At 42.2% G+C, this 19,899-nt stretch overlaps 1 protein-coding gene across 1 annotated transcript; it reads right to left on the bottom strand.

Moving 5' to 3' along the window:
* Positions 1–4,196: 4,196 nt before the first annotated feature.
* OPN5 (opsin 5) lies at positions 4,197–19,108 on the bottom strand. Its single transcript, XM_035110630.2, has 6 exons — positions 18,979–19,108; positions 9,461–9,580; positions 8,028–8,198; positions 6,162–6,496; positions 5,231–5,475; positions 4,197–4,272 (listed from the first exon to the last, which is right to left on the bottom strand). The coding sequence occupies exons 1-6, from the start codon at positions 19,106–19,108 to the stop codon at positions 4,197–4,199; spliced, it is 1,077 nt and encodes a 358-aa protein (XP_034966521.1).
* Between the last annotated feature and the right edge of the window lie 791 nt (positions 19,109–19,899).

Raw genomic sequence — 19,899 nt, 5'->3', positions numbered from 1 at the left:
GCTTGTGAGAAAGGCTGGCAATATGTTGGTTAATATGTTTGTGGGATAGGTTTTTAATAGCTGTGGGTTAAATTCAATACAGCTGTAAAACCGCCATCACTGATAAATTCTCATAAACTATTATTGTTGTTGTTGTTGTTGTTATTATTATTATTATTATTATTATTATTATTATTACCATCAATTCATAATTGTAGGGAGTAATAGTTTTTGTTGGATTGGAGGTTTGCAGAAAAAGGACACTTGAGTTTGGAAACAATAAGCCCCACCTTCCATTTTAAAAATATGGGTTAGAGAAAAAAGAACACCCAAAGGAGCGTCGTTAAGTCCCACATTAGCATAATCTGCATAAGTTTGTAGCCAACTAACTTTTACTCAGAGTAGGCCCAACTGTTTACATCCAGTTGTTCTTTCAAAACCTCAAGGTGGTGAACATGATTCTCCTCTTCCCCAGTTTATATTCACAATAACCCTGTGAGGTAGGGTTGGGTTAAGAGACAATAACTGGCCCAGGGTCAACCCGTGTGAGTTTCATGGCTTAGTCGGGATTTGAACCCTGGTCTCCTGGGTTCTACTGAGGGACTTAAAAATATTTATTGACATGGGATGTGCAGCAGTGATCTTCTGCAAAAAATAAGATCCTAAAAATCCCACTGCCTAACTATAAACCTTCAGACATATTTCAATGTATAGCTATGCTGTTATTTTAAGAAGACACGATTCATGTGATTTTCCATCAGTTGAAAGGAAGCTGAGGTGAAGGCCATATTACTCATTTAGGGAACAACTGAAAGTACCTATAGGTTGAATCTATTGGAGCATCACAACGTAGGGAACCCACAAAGCTTGGACCTGAGGGATTCAGCACCTTCTCATTCCTCCATCTCTTGCCAACCCAGAGACATAGTGGAACGAGCTTTTCTCCTATTGTTTCCTAAACTTGATCTTGGATTGAGAAGAGATCCTCCCATTGTTTCCAGTGGTACAGAAATCACCCACTTAAAAGCCTGGAGAAAGAGAGCTGAGCTAGAGGGCAAACCTGGCTGGGTGTTGGATGTGGTTTGGCTGACTTCCCTTCTTTCCCTTGAGGACGGCAGACAAATTAGAAACGTTCATTTAATCCTCACTCTGCTCTTAACAAAAAGGTATCAAATATGCTATGCAAAATAAAATGCGAACTTTACATTCCATGTTGTTATTTCAGTGCTGTTGTTTATTTTACGGAAACAAAGTAGAGATTTAAACTTCCTCAGACTTTTATTTAATGCTTCGGGTTTTACCACCGAAACTGTGATCCTGGGAAGCCCTTTCTAAGTTGCTTAAGGAAGTCATACGCCTTTTGCATTCCTTGCCATTTGGAGAGCTGCCATCACAACCAAGCCATAAACTCCACCATCTGCACTGGGGAAGTGCTGGTCTTGGGGGTGGTTGTGTGGTGCTGAATGTGAGGAGATGCAAAATATTGTGTGTTTATCAAAGATAGCAATGAGTATTCAGACCAGTTAATGGGAGACGCTACTGTAGGCTTCAATATTGCCATCTGTTTCATGGAGCATTTAAGTATATTCTAATACACCTGATCCATCAATAACTTATTGCATTCATCACAGTGGGATTTGGAGGGGAGAGCTGCAGGTTCCATAAGAAAATGAGAACTCTGGAACAGCAGATCATTTTAGGGACTGAAAGAGAGCCCACTCCGATATTTGTGTGAAGGTTGTATTTCACCAATTTGCATGCTCTTCACGTTATAGCACAGCATAACATACCAGTACAAAATTACAGAATGGGCCATATGAGTTATAGTGTTGATTAACTGTGCTGATTGGCACATATTTACATTATTTTACAGGGTTCATTGTATTAGGATTGCTTATACAGCTTTATTATTTCATTGTAACCATTAGCTGTTTGGCTCACTGAAAATTGTCAAGGAATCCAGATTATTAGTATTGTCCTATATGCAGTTATTCGTAGGGTGGTGACTAATATACATTTTCTATTAGAAGTGTAGATTGGGCGATGATAACCTGATGAATACTCTCAATTATTCTGAAGTTTTGTTATGTTTATCTTCTGGGGGAGGGCACTATTCTCAGTATCTTGCCAAAATTTACCAGCTTGTGTAATTTTGTATCAAACGAGAAAACTGATTTTTAATTAAACTTCTATAAAAATAACAAAATGTGTTACTTTTTATTTCTATTAAACAAATGCAACATATCATAGCTCATCTATGTGTTTCATACAAGATATCAGGGGCCCCAAGAGTGTGGGGTGGAGGCAGGAGACCAGGAGTGACCCAGGAGAGGAGACCAGTGATTTGGGGGGAGGTGTTGGTGCTGCCCAACACAGGAGGACAGGCAGGATGTGGAAGAAGAAGGGGTGATATGATAGCCATGTTCAAATATATAAAAGGATGTCATATAGAGGAGGGTGAAAGTTGTTTTCTGCTGCTCCAGAGAAGCGGACATGGAGCAATGGATTCAAACTACAAGAAAGAAGATTCCACCTAAACATTAGGAAGAACTTCCTGAAAGTAAGAGCTGTTCAGCAATGGAATTTGCTACCAAGGAATGTGGTGGAGTCTCCTTCTTTGGAGGTCTTTAAGCAGAGGCTTGACAGCCATATGTCAAGAATGCTTTGATGGTGTTTTGATGGTGTTTCCTGCTTGGCAGGGGGTTGGACTGGATGGCCCTTGTGGTCTCTTCCAACTCTATGAGAAGAAGAAGAAGAAGAAGAAGAAGAAGAAGAAGAAGAAGAAGAAGAAGAAGAAGAAGAAGAAGAAGAAGAAGAAGAAGAAGAAGGAGGAGGAGGAAAGGGTATCTCAAGTTTTGCTAATATTTCACTGCTTAGCGCAGATGTTCATGGGAAGCTGCTGAGTCTAAGAAAACATTCGTCAAACGTGTTCTAATTTCTATGAGGACCTGTTTTCTTAAATGAAAGTTTTGACAAAGATGGCAATAAAATAACCTTCCCACATCTGTAGTTAAACCTGGTGAATGCTTTAACATTTAGTTACCTTTTCAAAGAAAGCCATCTAATCATACCATTTTAACACTACCTGCACCATGGTGCTGTGGTCTCAGCAATCTACATACCTAGAGCAGGAGGCAATCAATATTGCTACAGATCTAAAGTGGGACATGGTTTTGAGAAGGAACTATGAAATGATGGATCCTTAGCCCCCAATCCAGCACCCTTTCTGATGTGCAGCCCCGCTTGCATGGCGCACAGCCCAGAAGTTCCATGGGACTAAATGGCCATCCCATCAGCAGCACTTTAGTGCACAAAGAGACCTCTTTTCCTGAACTAGAGAAAAGTACTTGCTGCAGAAGGCATGGGAAGAGGCACACAACAAACAATTTTGAACCACGACTTCTACTCATATCTGGAAAATGTTGCATTGCAATTTTCTTTTTGTTCTGCAAATACCTTTCCATAGGTATTATATATTTTCTATGGCAAATGAAGACTATGACTATGTACACACCACCATCTTAAAATGCAGTGAAGTTTGACCTTTTCCCCCCTTTGCTGTGTCTCTAATCTCATGTGCATGTCATTTTACACATCAATAAGGTGGAGTGCAGCACTCCCAAGCTGCCCACTGTCTGTTCACGTCAGAGGGAACATAGGTGTCCTTTTCAAATTGGATCAAAGGTGGTAGGACACATAAAAACACAGTATTTCTCAAGGAACTACCAGTTAGAAGTGGACCAGTTAGATTGAGCACAGCAATACAAATTACTGGTGGGAGCAACTGGATGCCCAGTAAGTGGGAGTGAGCAAACAGCCCACATGGAGAGAGACCCATTACTCTTGCAATTCTGTTTAACAATTTTCAACTCAATAAGAAACACACATCGTAAACAATCTTTCTGCTGGGGTTGACCTTCAGTCATTGGCCCAATGAAGTCTGCAGCTGACCAGACTGAATATATTTTAATGAATGAAAGCAGAGCAGAACAGATGCCAACCTTGTCAATGGCAAGCACATTGCAAGAATGAAGCTTGTGTTTAAATTCTTATAACATACACAAACAAAACAATTATGTTTTTCTTGGGGGGGGGATCTTTCACTGGCATGGAAAAATGCATGCAAACAAAAACACAGCAAGATAGAGCTAAATTAATGTTAAACATTGTAAAGGAAGCAATTAAGAAAAGAGTGCTTGGTAGGTTAAAATTACTGTTTATAGGGTTTCTTCGCTGCCCAGTTGAGTTTCATTAATTACTTCAGAATTGTTATCTGCAGATATTGTATATGGCCTATGGGAAGAAATAAAATAATGCTGTATTACATTGATGTCATATTAATCTTGATTTATATTAAATAATAAATAAGGTGTTCACCCAGACATTTCCTCCCCCTTTAGATTGCACAACTGAATCCCAAGTAATATCTGAGTACAACCAAGGAAAATGCGTGTGTATTTATCAAATGGCCCACAAAACTGCTATCTTGAGACACCTAAAATCTGAATAAATGTTAAAACAACTAAAATACAGGAGTATCTCAGGTAAAGACACTTTCCTTCCTAGTAAATATCTTTCCTTTTAGCTGAATAGCAGCATTTCCATATGTTAAAACACAGAAATCAAACAGAATTGGGTAAGAAATTAATGCAGAATACAAAACCCTCCTGCCCATAAGATTAACTTACTTTCTACAGCTTTTGCTGTTGTTGTTAAGCACTTTTCCTCCTCCACTGATCCTGATACCAGAAGTATTTTCAGCTGGATGAATAGTGTTTGGGGTGGAGGAAGGGATGTGTTGGGGTGTGTGTATATATCTGCATTCCTCAAATGCTAATCCTCACCCTCAATATATGAATTATTGGGCCTTCCAACACTTCAGGTTTGGTCCCCTGGCTCATATTGTTGTCATGTTACATCCCCATGTATTTTCAGAAATGGATTTTAATACCACAAGTCCTACATGTCTTTGGAAAAGTCCTGTTTCATGCCACCCCAGTCTCTGAGCGGTGAGAGATTCCAGGGGTCCTAGGCCTTTGCCCAGGAATTGGCTTCCTTGGAAGGAGGAGCGGTGAAGACTGTAGCATCTTTATGCCATTTGGGTTATTCCCACATATATACAACCCTTACTGGATCCAGAACCCCATAATCTAGAAGGGTCTCAGGTGTCCAACAGACTGACCCCCCCCCCCAACTCACACCAGTACTCTGACAACAGCATGCAGAAATTGGCCACTTCTGAAAAACATACTGGGATCTCTTTAAGGAGGTTTTCTTCTGCAGTGGCTTGAGAGAACAGGGCCGGCAACAGGCAGATCTGCAGTCAATGACTTGGTAAATGACAGGGTTGTACATAGCGGCAGACTTTGCAAGTAAGGTTGGGATCACAGAAACTTTGATGGGAACTGAATCTGGCCGTCCAAACGCCGACCATACTGAGACGACAGCATAGGGTATCCAAGCAATTAGGAATCCTGCACAGATCAACATCGCCACCTGGTGAAAAGATTCATTTCATGAAATGATGAGGATAAAACCCCACTTAGTATAATAGGCATATGAATATACTTTATATTGTGAGCTGTATAACAAAAGGCAGTTACTGTGAAGCAAGCAGATTTTGGTTTTTTTCACATTGAGAAAACCAGCACACATTTAAGTTTTGACATTTATATTCAGATCTATTTCCACTTGGTATAAAACAGACATTCTTTTAGCAGGCATGTATGCTTAAGGTTAAGAATAAGATTTTTTAAAAAAATTATAACAGAGGCAAAAATTAGAATGGAAGGACTCCACTGAAAGTTAGGGCTAATTCATACAATACTGCAGCAGCCTCTGTCTTCTTCCATGATGCTCCAATAATAGGCAGGCGAATCACATGGATGTGGCAGATTGTATGATATTTTCCCATCCACCCATCACCCTCTATGGGGTACAGATGGGAGGGAGACATACCATTCACCCCATGAATAGTGAATCCACCAGTCATGCTTGGAGAAGGGCCTCTGGAATCCCTGGACAAGGCTAGCCCAAGTCGAGTGACTTCCATTCTGTGTGTGATTTAGATGGATACAAAACTGGGCATAACAGGGAGAAGAGGCAAAAGTTTGATGGAAAGGAATCCTATCCTTCAGTCCAAGCAGATGACTTCCAAAAACCACTGGGAGTCCTTTACCCACCTTAGTTAACTTCATTTCCAGCACATGGGTTTTTTGAATCCTGGTGTCATAATGAGCTACTTCTTTGCTGGATGACTTGACCTTTGCTATTATTTTAATATAGCAAAACATGATCACTGCAGTTGGGAATAAGAGACAGAAGAAAAGGATATTCAGAATAAAAGCCTGTCCAGCCACAGAACCTTGAGCTAGCCACCAGTCCAGGGTGCACGAGGTCCCAAACGGTTCTGGAGCATAATTTCCCAAGCCAGCAAATGGTATTGTTGCCCAAAACGTAGCATAGGACCAGATTATTCCCAAGCAGATAAAGGCGTGGCATCTCTTTAGCCAAGTACCTAGAAAAGAATAAATGTATTATTGCTAAGTAAATGCTAAAAACATGCCTATGCAATAAACATACATGTACACACATGAGTAATCCAATTTATCAAATCCTTTTAAAAGTCACTGGGAGAATGTTTAAATGACCAACCATGGTGGTTTGGCATAATTGTATGGGCCCTTCCCATTGATCTCAATGCCCTCCTAATATGGCAGTGACCCCATGAAAACACAGGGCTGTAGCTAAGGGGCGGTGAGAAAGGCCCCTGCCAGGGGCGCAGGTGAGGGGGGTGCAAAATCGGCTAAAATATGCCCATAAATATGTCTATAAATAAAAATATTTATTAGTGTGTGAGGAATTGAAGTGCGTGAGGATTGAATGGGTGGAGGAGAGGCGGAAAGAAGAGCTAATTTGTCTGTGGCTGGGGGGCACAATCTGGAGGCTTCTGCCAGGGTGCAAGATCACCTAGCTAGGGCTCTGTGAAAACAACCCCCCCACATTAGGCTCCTTCCGCATCTATTGTGGAATTACTGCTCTTTGCACACTTGCACTTTACAGGGAATCTGCATGACATTATACTGTAAGCTAAATGTGGCCTCTCAGGTTTTGCCCCTTTTGCTTCCTCTTCTTTTCAGAGCTTAGGTAATGTGCCTTCTTAAACCGGAGGGTTAAGGTGAGTCAGGGCACAGCGATCCCATTGCTTTTCAGCTAGAGAGGAGCTCAGATGTGGGTTCTATAGATTTCCGATCTCTATGATCTGTCCTCCTACTGAGCACTCGGTAATCAACTCTGTCGCCTTCACACCCTTTTAACTATTATTTTAAATATTGCACAGCCAATCAATTGCATTGCATCCAAATCAGGATCTGGACCAGCAGTGAGATGAGTAGCAATGTTTAGCCCTTTCCCTAATGCCAGGATCCTGGCAAAAAATCTCTCTCGCGTGCACGCATGCACTCACGCTTGAACAAATACATACACAGTCAGGCTGGAGAAAAAGCGAATGCTCTAAGTGGAACAGCTCATGAACGGCTGCATTTATTTTCTTAAAACTTTTTAAATCTAAGATTTAAGAAATGTTTTCTAGTTTATTATGCCTAACTGAATATTTTTGGATTTCTCGTCTGCTTTTTAATTTCTCCCTATCTTATCCAACTCATAGCAGTCACTCAAAATTCTAATTCTAAAGTAATTATAACACTGCAGTTATGTTTAACTAACCACCTGACTATTCATAGAATCATAGAATCATAGAGTTGGAAGAGACCACAAGGGCCATCCAGTCCAACCCCCTGCCAAGCAGGAAACACCATTCAAATGGCTTTAGACTTCCTGATGTTTTCTACATCAGTTTTGTGAGCACAAAGGGATTTTTATTAATTCTTGCCCATTTACAAGGACACAACACAATTCTTGGATGACATTCCCCTGAACGAAAATTTGCCGCTTAAATTGATGGAAAGAGAAATTTACTCTCTAGTTTCTGAAATACAGTAAAGGAGGAACATTAATCCCCACCCCCTCCCGCGCACGCGCTCACTTACCGTACGATAAGTAGCAGATTTTGAAATATCTGTCCAGGCTGACTGCTGTCATGGTAATCAGACTTCCGATGCCAAAAAAGAAACCTGCCCAGCCATACCAACGGCAGGCACTCCAGCCAAAAATCCATCGATGGGAGAAAAAGGCAATGATGCTGAAAGGCTTTCCCAGCACTGGAAAGGGAAGCAAAGAGTTAAATGCTCTGCACTGCCACCTTCAAAGAAAGAGATGCGTGAAGGCGAACGCAAAAGCAGCATATTCGAAAACAGAATGATATGGCGGGATCTGCCTTTTTATGCAAATAAATTACTGAGAAGAACAACAACCAAAACCAACAACACTTCATGGATAAATATTCATTCTCAGGTCGAGATTAGTAAGCCAGAATGTTTTGCTGACATTCAGCCATTAATTTCAGAACTCTGACGCTTGAATTCTAAACATTCTAATTTCCAAAACACATTTGACCAAGATGGGGTTTCAGTCCAGGTGCAAGGTGGTATCTCATATCAGTACCAATAAATATTTATTTACCCCTAACAGGTTGCAAGGTGCTGTATAGCATATGGACAATGGAGAATTCACGAGGGAACACAGGCAATGGAAGACAGCCAAGGCAAGGTCATGGAGACGGAGAGAAGTCGTCGTGAAAGAACTGTGATGCAGGGTGGAGCTGGGGGTGGGAAAGTTACTTATTTTATTTTAAGAGAATTTTATCTTCCGATGATATTCCTACTACTGCTTTGCCTGAACAAATTTCCTTCAAATATGAACCACAGCAGTTCTAGCTGCTCTTTTTGTTTTGTAAGTGCGCATTATGTGATTTCAATAAGTCACCTGAATATTAATGTAACTTAAGTGATAGAAATTATTTCATTCTTCTTGTTAAATAAAAGGCTACATTTCTTCAGAACTGGAATTTTTTTAAAATTAAAAAAGGTTGCAGAATGATGTTATAAGAACACACACTGCAGCTGTCAGAGTGAATATGTACAGTGGGTTCAAGAAAGCACAGCAGATTTGGGTAAGAACGTCTAAATTTGCAGGATTCCTCATTTCTGCTGTTTGTGAATTTCTCTCTCTCTCTCTCTCTCTCTCTCTCTCTCACACACACACACACACACACACACACACACAATTTTCAATATTTCTTAAAATAATTGATTAAATATAAAGCTAAAAAGAAAACAAAGCTGTCATGTTTAAGCAATCAATTAAACAATGTTGATCACTTATATGATAGACCATGTAACCTGTGGAAGTGCTAAATGTTTGGGGCTTTGAATGTCGCTAATGATTTTCTATAATCATTACTCAAGGCAGAAATGCTGCCAACCGAAATCTGAATGTGAAAACCATGTAGAGTCCATGCCTGTCCATAGGAACAGGAACTACAGTAATATTTTCATTCTCACCTCAGCTCAAGTTAAATTACCTGAAATACCCAGGTCACACACTGCTAGATTGACAGTCATTATTTCAGCAGGCCTCAGCTTCTTTTTCCGTTGTATAGACATATAAAGGACATAGCCATTGCCTAAAGTGGACATAATCCCTGTAATGAAAAATCAAACAAAAATGGTGTCAGTGTACTCAGAAGAAACTTTAAAATATTTTCCCCAGAACTGAAATAATTTCTGCTCCAATTGCATACACTGAAGCACAGCAATGAAAACAAACTATGAGATTCTTGAAATGAACAAGACTAGGATTAAAAGAGCTGGATGATGAGAAAACTGAAGCGGCTGCCCACAATTGCTCAGCCATTGTCGTTCCTTTGACATTCTTTTGCCACAAGATTCACCCGTGGCGCAACAAAATGAAGCTTTTTCACCATCATCACAATATGGGCTCCAGAGGCCACATCAGATGGGACATCAATCTGGGCATGTCTAAAAATGCAAATGCTGTTGTGCAGTTGGAGAGGAGGGGGGTGAACGCCAAAAAGGAAGTCCCCTTGGGGTACCTTGGGCTGGGGGGGGGGCAGTAATTTTCATTGGAATAGCAGGATGTGAGTTAAATACTAACCCTTTTGCCCCATCCACTGCGGTCCTGACTGTGCCTCTCACACCCTCTCCAGGTCAGCTCTTTGCACTGGAAAAACAGGGCAGGCAAATTGCATCCACACAATTAGCATTGTATCAAGTGTGGACAAAGAGGAAATCTCATCTTTGATGTGTTACTAATTTCAAGTCCCCTGAGGAAGGAGGAGCCCACTTCATTCCAGAGCAGGCATAGGCAACCTTGGCTCCCCAGATGTTTTGGAACTACAACTCCCATGATCCCTGACCACTGGCCCTGTTAGTTAGGGATCATGGGAGTTGTAGTTCCAAAACATCTGGAGAGCCAAGGTTGCCTATGCCTGTTCCAGAAGAAGTTACACCACAGACCTGTGTGAAAATCATAGATTTCTGAAAGAGAAAGAGCCTAGGAACAATACTTTCCTAAGTTCTCTGGGTAAAGAGAGCTATTATCAAACCATTTTATCTATGATGTAGTTATGTTCTTAAAAGCTGTAACTGGCTCAGATCTTGAATGTAACCATGGTGAGAAAACAGTACAGTCATACCTCGGTTTAAGTACGCCTCGGTTTGAGTATTTTCAGTTTAAGTACTCCGCAGACCCGTCTGGAACGGATTAATCCACTTTCCATTACTTTCAATGGGAAAGCTCACTTCAGGTTAAGTACGCTTCAGGTTAAGTACAGACTTCCGGAACCAATTGTGTACTTAAACCGAGGTACCACTGTATATGTGTATTCGCACTGGTGGAAGAAGAGGAGTGCGGGGGGAGCACACAGCCCCCCGGCAGTGCAATCCTGGCAGGGTGCCATCGCGGATGCCCCCCGCCCACGTGGGGCGCCATGCCCCTGCAGGCGGCGTGCCCTGCCCCCAGGATGCGCATCCCCCAGGACATGCGCCAGCCCCACCTCTCCATGCTCCCTGCCCCCCCCCGGTGCCAGAGCATGAAGCTCCGCCACTGGTTCCAAGCGTTCCCTCAGGGTCCATGTTTCCTTTGGGACAATGAGACACAGCAGAGACAGTGGTGTCCGTATGATATGGTTTATTTACAAATACTGGTGTTTCCCCACTTGCACATGGGTTACGTGCTGGGCCCCCGAGTACCTAAGCAAAAATCATGTGAGGAGCCTCTAAATGCCCCTTTTTGTTCTGCTTCCCAGCTTTCTCTCCCCAATCCAGACCAAAATATCTGGAGTTGAAGCTCTGGGGGCATCTGGAGGCTGGAGGATGCGCTGTTAGGCAGGGAGGCTGAGCAGCCGAAACAAAGTCTTGCTGCGCCTCTGCTCTCTCTGGGGCTTCCTCTGCCCTCACGGACGTCTTCATCAGGTTCCAGCCACAAGGACTCTCCAGCTCTCTCCCGCCATTTCCGGGTTTGACTCTATTTATTTAGCGAATATACATGGTTGCGTGCTATACAATCACACGTAAGGAGGGGGGTCACCTGTAAATACAACCTGAGCCTACGATGGAGGGGTTCCCAGTGTTAACACCCCAAGAAGGTCCTGCTTCTCCCAGAGCCACAGCCTTGGGTCCCAGCAGAATCCAGGCCTGCTCTCTCTCTGGCTTCCCAGGCTGCTGCTTTTGCCTCCAGCTTCTAGCTCATCTCACTCCACTTTTGTCTTCCTAACAGACAGAGGGGGGGGCACCCATTTGCCCTCTGGCACAGAGTCATTTCCTTTCTTTCCTTACCAACCCGTACTTAGCAAGAAATTGCCAGGCTGGCTGGGCTATTCCAGCAACTGAATCCATGCTGGATCGAGGAATTAGAAAGGGGGCTCAGGCATAGAGCCTAACCTCCTCCCCGCAATTCATAACACTATTAATAAAATCATGAGACATAAAGCTTTTGGACCCTACAATGGATTCATTTTTATACATTGCGAAAGGTAAAGTGTTCACAGAAGAAAATAGATTCACACTAATGGAAAGGCTGCTTAAATGAAAAGCACCCATTTTTGTTTTGTATTTTCATTGTGTTAAAAATTCATCCACAGAATCAAGCATTTCTGTTCCTCCTCATCCCTCAATAATGTCTCAGTCTTGCCCCTGGAGTCTTGTGAAGGTGGCTTTGTTGCTTAAGCAGCAGTCTCTGACCAGGGCCTTCATTCTGCCACACAGGCTCTGGAGATGCATCCTGGGAGGGGCATCAAGGTCTGTTTGGTGGTGGCCTGAGCCACAAGCATCTGCCAGCAGGCCTGGCTTGAAACACCACCTGTAAGATTTGGGTCCTTGATCTCCCATCCCTGGAAAGTGAGAGCATGGCAAGAGAGCAGGATGGGGTTTGTAGCAGATTGCAGTTATTTCAGTCCAATAATCTGCTATTCTGTCCAGTACTGTGTGTGCCAGATGTCATAGAATCATAGAATCATAGATGTCAAACAGCCCAAAGCCTTGACAATTTTGAGAGCTGTTCCCTGTGGAAAATATCAGTTGATGTATATCGCTTATGTGCAATACCTCCTTCAGTTGGATGTTGTTATGCTATCCCAGGATTACATGTCCACTTGACCAGATGAATATTGGGTGCATGGAGCAAACCAATGCTGTGAGAACCAAAGCCCCCTTTTCAAACAAGCACCATCCTGCTGTGTCGGCAAAGACGTCGCTGATAAATTTTTTATTTATTTAGGCTGACTTACAGACAAGACAAAAAGGTACATACACTTAGCAGCAAGAAAAATAAATAAATAAAGAGGGGAAAATAAGGAAAAGAAAAAGATAAAATAAAATAAAATAACATACCCATGTGACTTCCCTCCAGTGGGAGAGCAGTGGGGGTGGAGAGCAGGCAGGGGCATGGCATGCATCCTGGTTGGGGGGGGGGGCTGTTCAAGGGGCCTGGTGCTTGGCACGGTAGCGGGTGTGCGGGAGGCGTCTGTGATGGTACACCCTCCCCAATGGTGCTGGGGGCAATGCACTCCCCTGCCCCCCCCGTTCCACCACCAGTGCTTCCCTCCACCAGCGCTTGTCATCATTGATTCATTTAAGTTCATTATTTACATTGCAGGTCATTTATTACTGTAATTACTTCTTTTATGATACCATTATATTATATTATATTAACAGAATATCCTTACAAGCTTAGTCTAAACATAGTAGCATGTTATCTTTAGAGCAGTGTTTACTCATATGTTCTTTGAAGCATAACCATTGTTCCTTTAATTTCTGATGTATTTGGTATCTTATTACCACAGTTAATTTTGCCAATTCTATAAATTCTGTTAATTTGATTAACCATCCTCTTTTGTAGGTATGAAATTTCCTTTCCAGTTCTTTGCAAGTATTCTGGCTGCTACAATTGCATGTAAGAATAACTTTCTCCTATCTTGTGGTGCCTCGTTTCCAACTATGCTCAATAAGAATGAGTCTGGGGTTTTTTTCTATAGATATTCTGAGCATCTTTTTTAATTCTTCATGGATGCAATTCCCACCATAGGTTGAATTTGGTCTTATAGGTTGGATTTGGTCTTATAGATTTTGGCAATCTTCAATGGTGTCATGTTCTATAGAACATCTTCATGATGTTCTCTTTTATTGAATAGCAGGCAGTAAATCTTATATATAACTATTCCTCTCTTTTTATGTGAGTCTGAAGCTATGATTTCAGTTCCTAATCTTTTATTAATTAGGACTCTTTTGTGTTTTTTGGCAATGTGAGTCTCTTGTAGGCAGATGACATCCCACTTTTTCTTCTTTAATGCTCAGTTTTATTTCTTTTTGTTATATTATTCCATGAGATAATATTTAAATTCATCAATTTTTATTAGTTTCAATATTCAAACTCAGAGTTTAAAAGACGTGTAATAGAAATATACAGATTTGGGCTGTTTGTTGCTATCACTCTCCTCTCGTGGCCTCCAGGTCTCTTTGCTTTCCTGTGATGCCTCTCCACCCAGTTCTCTCTTATATCTTCTCCAGAATTTTGAAACTTCTTCAACAGCTCTGAAGGTCTTACTCCTGTCTTTAAACGTAAAGGAACTCCCCTCAGGGAATTCCCATTTGTACCTTATATGATTGCTCTTTAAGGCCTCTGTTATTGTCCTGTAATTCAGTCTCTTTTTAAGAAGTCTTTTTGGTATTTTTTTGTATGTGTATATATATAAATGTTCCCACTGCGTGCGCGGATAAAACAGTCTTTCACCATAACTGCTGAACCGAATTGCATCAAATTAGGGCAAAGCATACCTTGCCCATCAGGGAGGGATCTGACATTTCCCCCCCAAAAAAGCACACCTTTCATACCTAGAATAATGATTAAACACAAAAAAGTGGCGCGCAAATTATACATCACCAGCAGAAGCTCTGAAGACTCCAGCAGCATCCAATAGAAAGGCAGATTGCGCACTGTCACCAGCAAAAGCTCTGAAGGGCGCCGCCAAATAATGATGTCATCAACTGAGCAACTGAAACCACCAAGGCAGCCATTACCAGACAACCCACAGAATCAGGCCGGGGCCAAGGAATGGAGATACAGGGCGGAGGCCTCGGCTCACATTTAAATACTAGCCCAAGCCAAGACCGACAGACTAGGCCTCGCCTCTACTTTAAAGCCTACAAACTAGGGCTCTGCTCTACTTTACAGCCCACAGACTAGGCCTCAGCTCTAATTTACAGCCTACAGACTAGGCCTCAGCTCTAATTTACAGCCTACAGACTAGGCCTCAGCTCTAATTTACAGCCTACAGACTAGGCCTCGACTCTACTTCACAGACTAGGCCTCGACTCTACTTCACAGCCTAAAGACTAGGCCTCGGCTCCACTTTACAGACTAGGCCTCAGCTCTACAGCCCTTTAAATAATATCCCGAATGGAGCCCTGGGGGGGGAGTGAGGGGGAGGGGCCCAAATATGTCATGGGCTGACATAAGGTGAGGGGAGCCACAGGGTGGGGGGGAGGGACGGGATACCTCACGGGTCGCTACAGGATGGGAGCAAACACAGGGATGAGACACAACCGGGGGGGGGGAGGAAAAACCACATAGTCCAGGGGAAAATGGACACATCCTCCCCCTTTCCTGGGAAACATTGACCCTGAGCATAGCTGTCAAGTTTTCCCTTTTCTTGCGAGGTAGCCTATTCAGCATAAGGGAATTTCCCTTTTTTTAAAAGGGAGAACTTGACAGCTATGACCCTGAGTCAGGCACAGCAACGCGTTATGGATTGTCACAGGGTGGGGGCAGCCACAGGGATAACCCACAGCAACGTGTGGGAGGGTCAACTAGTATTATTATATTTCTTCCATCAATCACCAGTTTCCTTTTCTGCAGAATTTTATCTTTCAGCAGTCTTGAATTCAAAAAGACCAGGCAATCTCCTGGTCCTTTGGTTGACTTGTCCCCCCCCCCGATATTATTCTGAATATTTTATCTATATCTAGTAGCAATTCATCTTCTTGTACTCCTAGCCAACTGGCGAGCTCTTTTGACAGTTTAGCTTCTATATCTTCATCTTGAGTTTCGGGGGCAGCTCTAAAGCGCAGAATGAGTTCTCTTTGATGCATCTGAAGAATTGCAATCTGGTCTAACATTTCCTCCTGCACTCTCTTTAATTCCGTCATTTCCTCCATGATTGTATCCTGGGCCCGCTTCAGGTCTTTATTCTCGTTATGGATCTTCTAAGTTATTTCTTTCATGAGTTCCTCATGCTTATTTGTTCTGGATTTTAGATCTTGTACGGTTTTCTCTATTTCCATGTCCTTGATAGCCAAATCTTTTAGCTGTCCAGATAGATCCATTATTTATTTGGAATTCTGTTCTATTTTGCTGCCCATATTATCAAGTTTGTCATTTATTGATTTATTCATTCCTATGATGAGTGCTCTCAGGTCTACATTGGTGTCTAGTTCAGCTGATTGACGCCTTCAGGCTCCTGTGGAGGTCATTTGTGTGGTTTGATTTTTCTTATCTGTCATTATGACTGTCTATGTTCACACGAGTATAAACTTTGTCCCAGTCTTAGTTGACTCCTATGCACTGTGGCTTGCTGTTGTTTTATGGATTATTGTTTTGAAATTATTTATTGTAAATGTTAAGAGTGGGTTTCTGTTTAATTTTTATATGCTGATATTATTCTATACTATTGTAATGATTGTTGAACGTTACATTGATTGCTTATTTTAAAGCTATGTTTTATTATCATATTTTTGTATTGCATTAGATTGTTATAAGGTTGTTTTGTATTTCATTAGATTCTGTTTCTTCAGCTTGTAAACCGCTTTGAGTATTGTATGATAGAAAGGCGGTATACAAATTAAACGTGATGATGATGATGATGATGATGACTCCTTTTGCTTGTTATTTACAGTTTTCCAACAAATGTAATGAAATGAAATAAAAAAGATTACTGTAAGAAAATATATAGAATTAAAATTAAAAAATGAGCCTCAGTATCTGTATTTCCTTATTTTAGAGAGAACTGGGTGGTACTGGTCAGTTAACTATCACCCATTTGGGGTTACTTGATCTTAAATCCCAAATCCTTCCTTTAACAATGATAACTCGAGGAGCAATACTGTATATCACACCCCAATTTTTTAAAAAGGGATTAATTTGTTTCTGTAATTCTATTTGTGCACCTTTATATCTGTTAAATTGTGTAATACCAAGGTATCAAATTTATCAGTTTATCAAATTATATCAGCTTGAGGGACCCATGCAATCAATTGCTTTTTACATTACATTAAATAGCATCAATATAAATCAGCGGGCTCTTTGAATTCATACAGGTTACTAAATGCTTATAAAATTGATTAATTGATCAGTCTTGTGGAATTGAATAGCAGATTCTATTGTTGGGATGGATGGGATACTCCTACAGTTGTGAGGCAGGTGGTATTGGTAGAAAAAACCCACCAATTTCTATCTTTGGGGGTGCAGTTGCCTTGTCCCGCCACTAGGTGTCCTTGCCATCTTGCTTGTCTCTATTCACTCTGGTGTTGTCTTTGCCATGATTTGAAGAAGAAGCTCTCGCGTGTCTCCCTGTTTCTTGTTTTTTGTTGTACAGCCAGCCGCGAGGAGGAGGGGAGGACTCAGCTTCTTGTCGTTACCATATTTCTTCCCTTTCTCCCTGTTCCAGCCATTGTTCGCTACCATTTCCCCTTCGCTCTCTTCCTCCTCCTCTGCACTCCCCACTCAACCATCTCTTCTGCCCTTCATCCCGATCATGCGACCCCTCGCTTTCCTGCTTCATCCCTCCACGCCGCGCTTCTTTCTCCCGATGCTTTATTTGTAAGGCTATTTTCTGTTTTTTCTGCTTTTAAGTCTGATATGGCGGAGGGCAGCTGTTCATCTGGTTTCCCTTCCCCCTCTCGTCACCCTTCCTTTGTCTTTATTATGCACAGTGTAAGCTGTAATAAAGAATGTTTCCGTCTCCGTTCTCTAGATTCTGATGAAATGTCTTCAGTCTTTTGGTAGTGTAAATTGCTGCAAGGTTCTTTATATTGCAAGTTATGCAGTTATGGTGGGTTCTCCTGTTCCAGCTTTCTGTTTTAAAGTTTTTATATAGCCTGGTGCCTCTCCAGCCCCGTTGTATTTATTTTTCAGAGAGCTTAGCGCTCCTCGCTCAGGTCTTGGAGCGCCCCGTCTCTCTTTTTAGCGCCCAGGCTCTCCCGATTCTTTTCTCTTCGTTTCACTTCTTGTGCTCAAGGTTCCGGGAAATCGGGAAGCCCAATAAAGGGGCACTTGCATGATTCTGACACGGCAGCCCCTCAAGCCTTGGAGTGCCAAGAGCATAAACTTGTTCCACCACCATACATGCCCCTTTCCATAGTTTTCATGGGGGGCTTTACATGGGTGCCTCTTGTGGATCAATATAATGTCAGGGCTTTCCCATTGGAGCAAAGGGTTGAAATCCTTGCATGTCTTAATACCGGGCTGAGGCCACTGGCATCTGTCGGTAGAGCACGAGACTCTTCATCTCAGGTTTGTGGGTTCAAGCCCCACGTTGGGCACAAGATTGCATTGCAAAGGGTTGGACTAGAACACAGACTTTAGCTTCCATGGCAAGGTTTCATTTTCCTCTTCTTCCCCCTGCATTCCTCTGTGCAGCTCAAAATCTGCTCCAGAGGGTTGGGCAGATGCTCTAGGGCAGATTATGGAGGTGCAAAGGGGGCTGTAGGGAGAGGAAAAGTAGGCAAAGCTTTGCTGCACAAGCAGAGGTCCCTCCCCCCCCCCCATGGTGGATTCTACCTGTTATGATTATTTGTAATTTCCCCCAATATGTGTTCTGTTTATATTTATTGTTGTTGATTTGACATAATGTGAGCCACCTTGAGGCCAAATTTTAACAGATGAATGGCTTATGAAGTTTCCATTCGCAATACATTTTGGAATCACCATGACCATTTAAATAACAGGAAAATGGCTATCATGAAGCTGCCAAAGGGGGGAGGAGAAATATTATTATTATTATTATTATTATTATTATTATTATTTATACCCCGCCCATCTGGCTAGGTTTCCCCAGCCACTCTGGGCGGCATCCAGCAGAAAAATAAAACACAGTGATCTATTAAACATTAAAAGCCTCCCTAAACAGGGCTGCCTTCAGATGTCTTCTAAAAATCTGGTAGCTGTTTTTCTCTTTGACATCTGATGGGAGGGCGTTCCACAGGGCGGGTGCCACTACCGAGAAGGCCCTCTGCCTGGTTCCCTGCAACTTGGCTTCTTGCAATGAGAGAGCCGCCAGAAGGCCCTCGGTACTGGACCTCAGTGTCCGGGCAGAACGATGGGGGTCAAGACGCTCCTTCAGGTCCTTCAGGGGAATAAAGGGGGGGTTCCCCCATCGGATTAGGGTGTGATGGAAATCAAAACTAATATTATTCACCCACAGTTTATTTTCATGGTTGTTATTTGGATGTACTACTGTAGTTCCTTTGCAGACATCCAGAGATAGCACTATACTGTATATTCACGGGAATAATTTGGGAATCTTACCAATTATTAATAAATAAAATCCAGCAACTATGTCAGCTTCTTTTGAGAGTTTTGATTCAAAGGGGTCTTCATGTTGCTCATAGGGAGGAGGAGAGCCATCTTCAGATGAGATATTTTGTTTTGAGTCCATTTCAGTCAAATAGAAATTAGTACCTGAGAAGTAGAATAATATTAATGAAGCATACCTGGCACAATGCTCCAAATCTAGAAACCATTTTGTTTGTAAAAATGGGGAAATACCAAAACCTTATTCCTATTTGATGGACGTTTTTCATGTGAAATGGCCATCTCTGATTTTGTGTTTGATTAAAACTGATCAAATGATGTTGGCTGCACCAACAGTGCATTTTTATGCACACTTACATGGGTTTAAGCGTCACTGAATGTGGAGGCTTACTTCTGAGTAGGCATGCTAAGCACTGCCCTGTTAATGGTCTGGTACTTACAAGATGTAGCCACATAACAATTTTAATGCAAAATTTATTCGTATCATTATTCATGTGCTGGGCAGGGGAACGGTCGGCAGGGGCAAACAAGCCTAATAAGTAATAATACGGAAGTAAATAGCAGCAATAATACTGAGAGCTGCAGCTGCAGGCAGAAGGACAGTGCTCCCTGCCTGTGCGCTGTGATTCCCACACCTCAAACATCCCTCCCAGGACACCATCAGGCTTCTGGAAAGCCTTCCGAGGGGCTTAACTGGAACCGGAATAGAGGACTTGTTTGAGGACAGGTGCCTGAAGGTTGAGCCTCAGCCCACATTCCTTGAGAGTGCCAAGAGGAAGAAATCCCTGAAACACCATCAAATATCTTCTTTTTTATTTAGGGTGCAATTCTGCAGCTGCCCAAAGGTAGAAGGACTGCATCCAACAAATTTTAACGTTTTATATTGCTGTAACCTATCCTGGAACCTTCCGGTGA

The sequence above is a fragment of the Zootoca vivipara genome, chromosome 3, assembly GCF_963506605.1.
Source record: "Zootoca vivipara chromosome 3, rZooViv1.1, whole genome shotgun sequence".
NCBI classification, from domain to species: Eukaryota; Metazoa; Chordata; class Lepidosauria; order Squamata; family Lacertidae; genus Zootoca; species Zootoca vivipara.
This window is presented reverse-complemented; position numbering and strand designations above follow the sequence as displayed.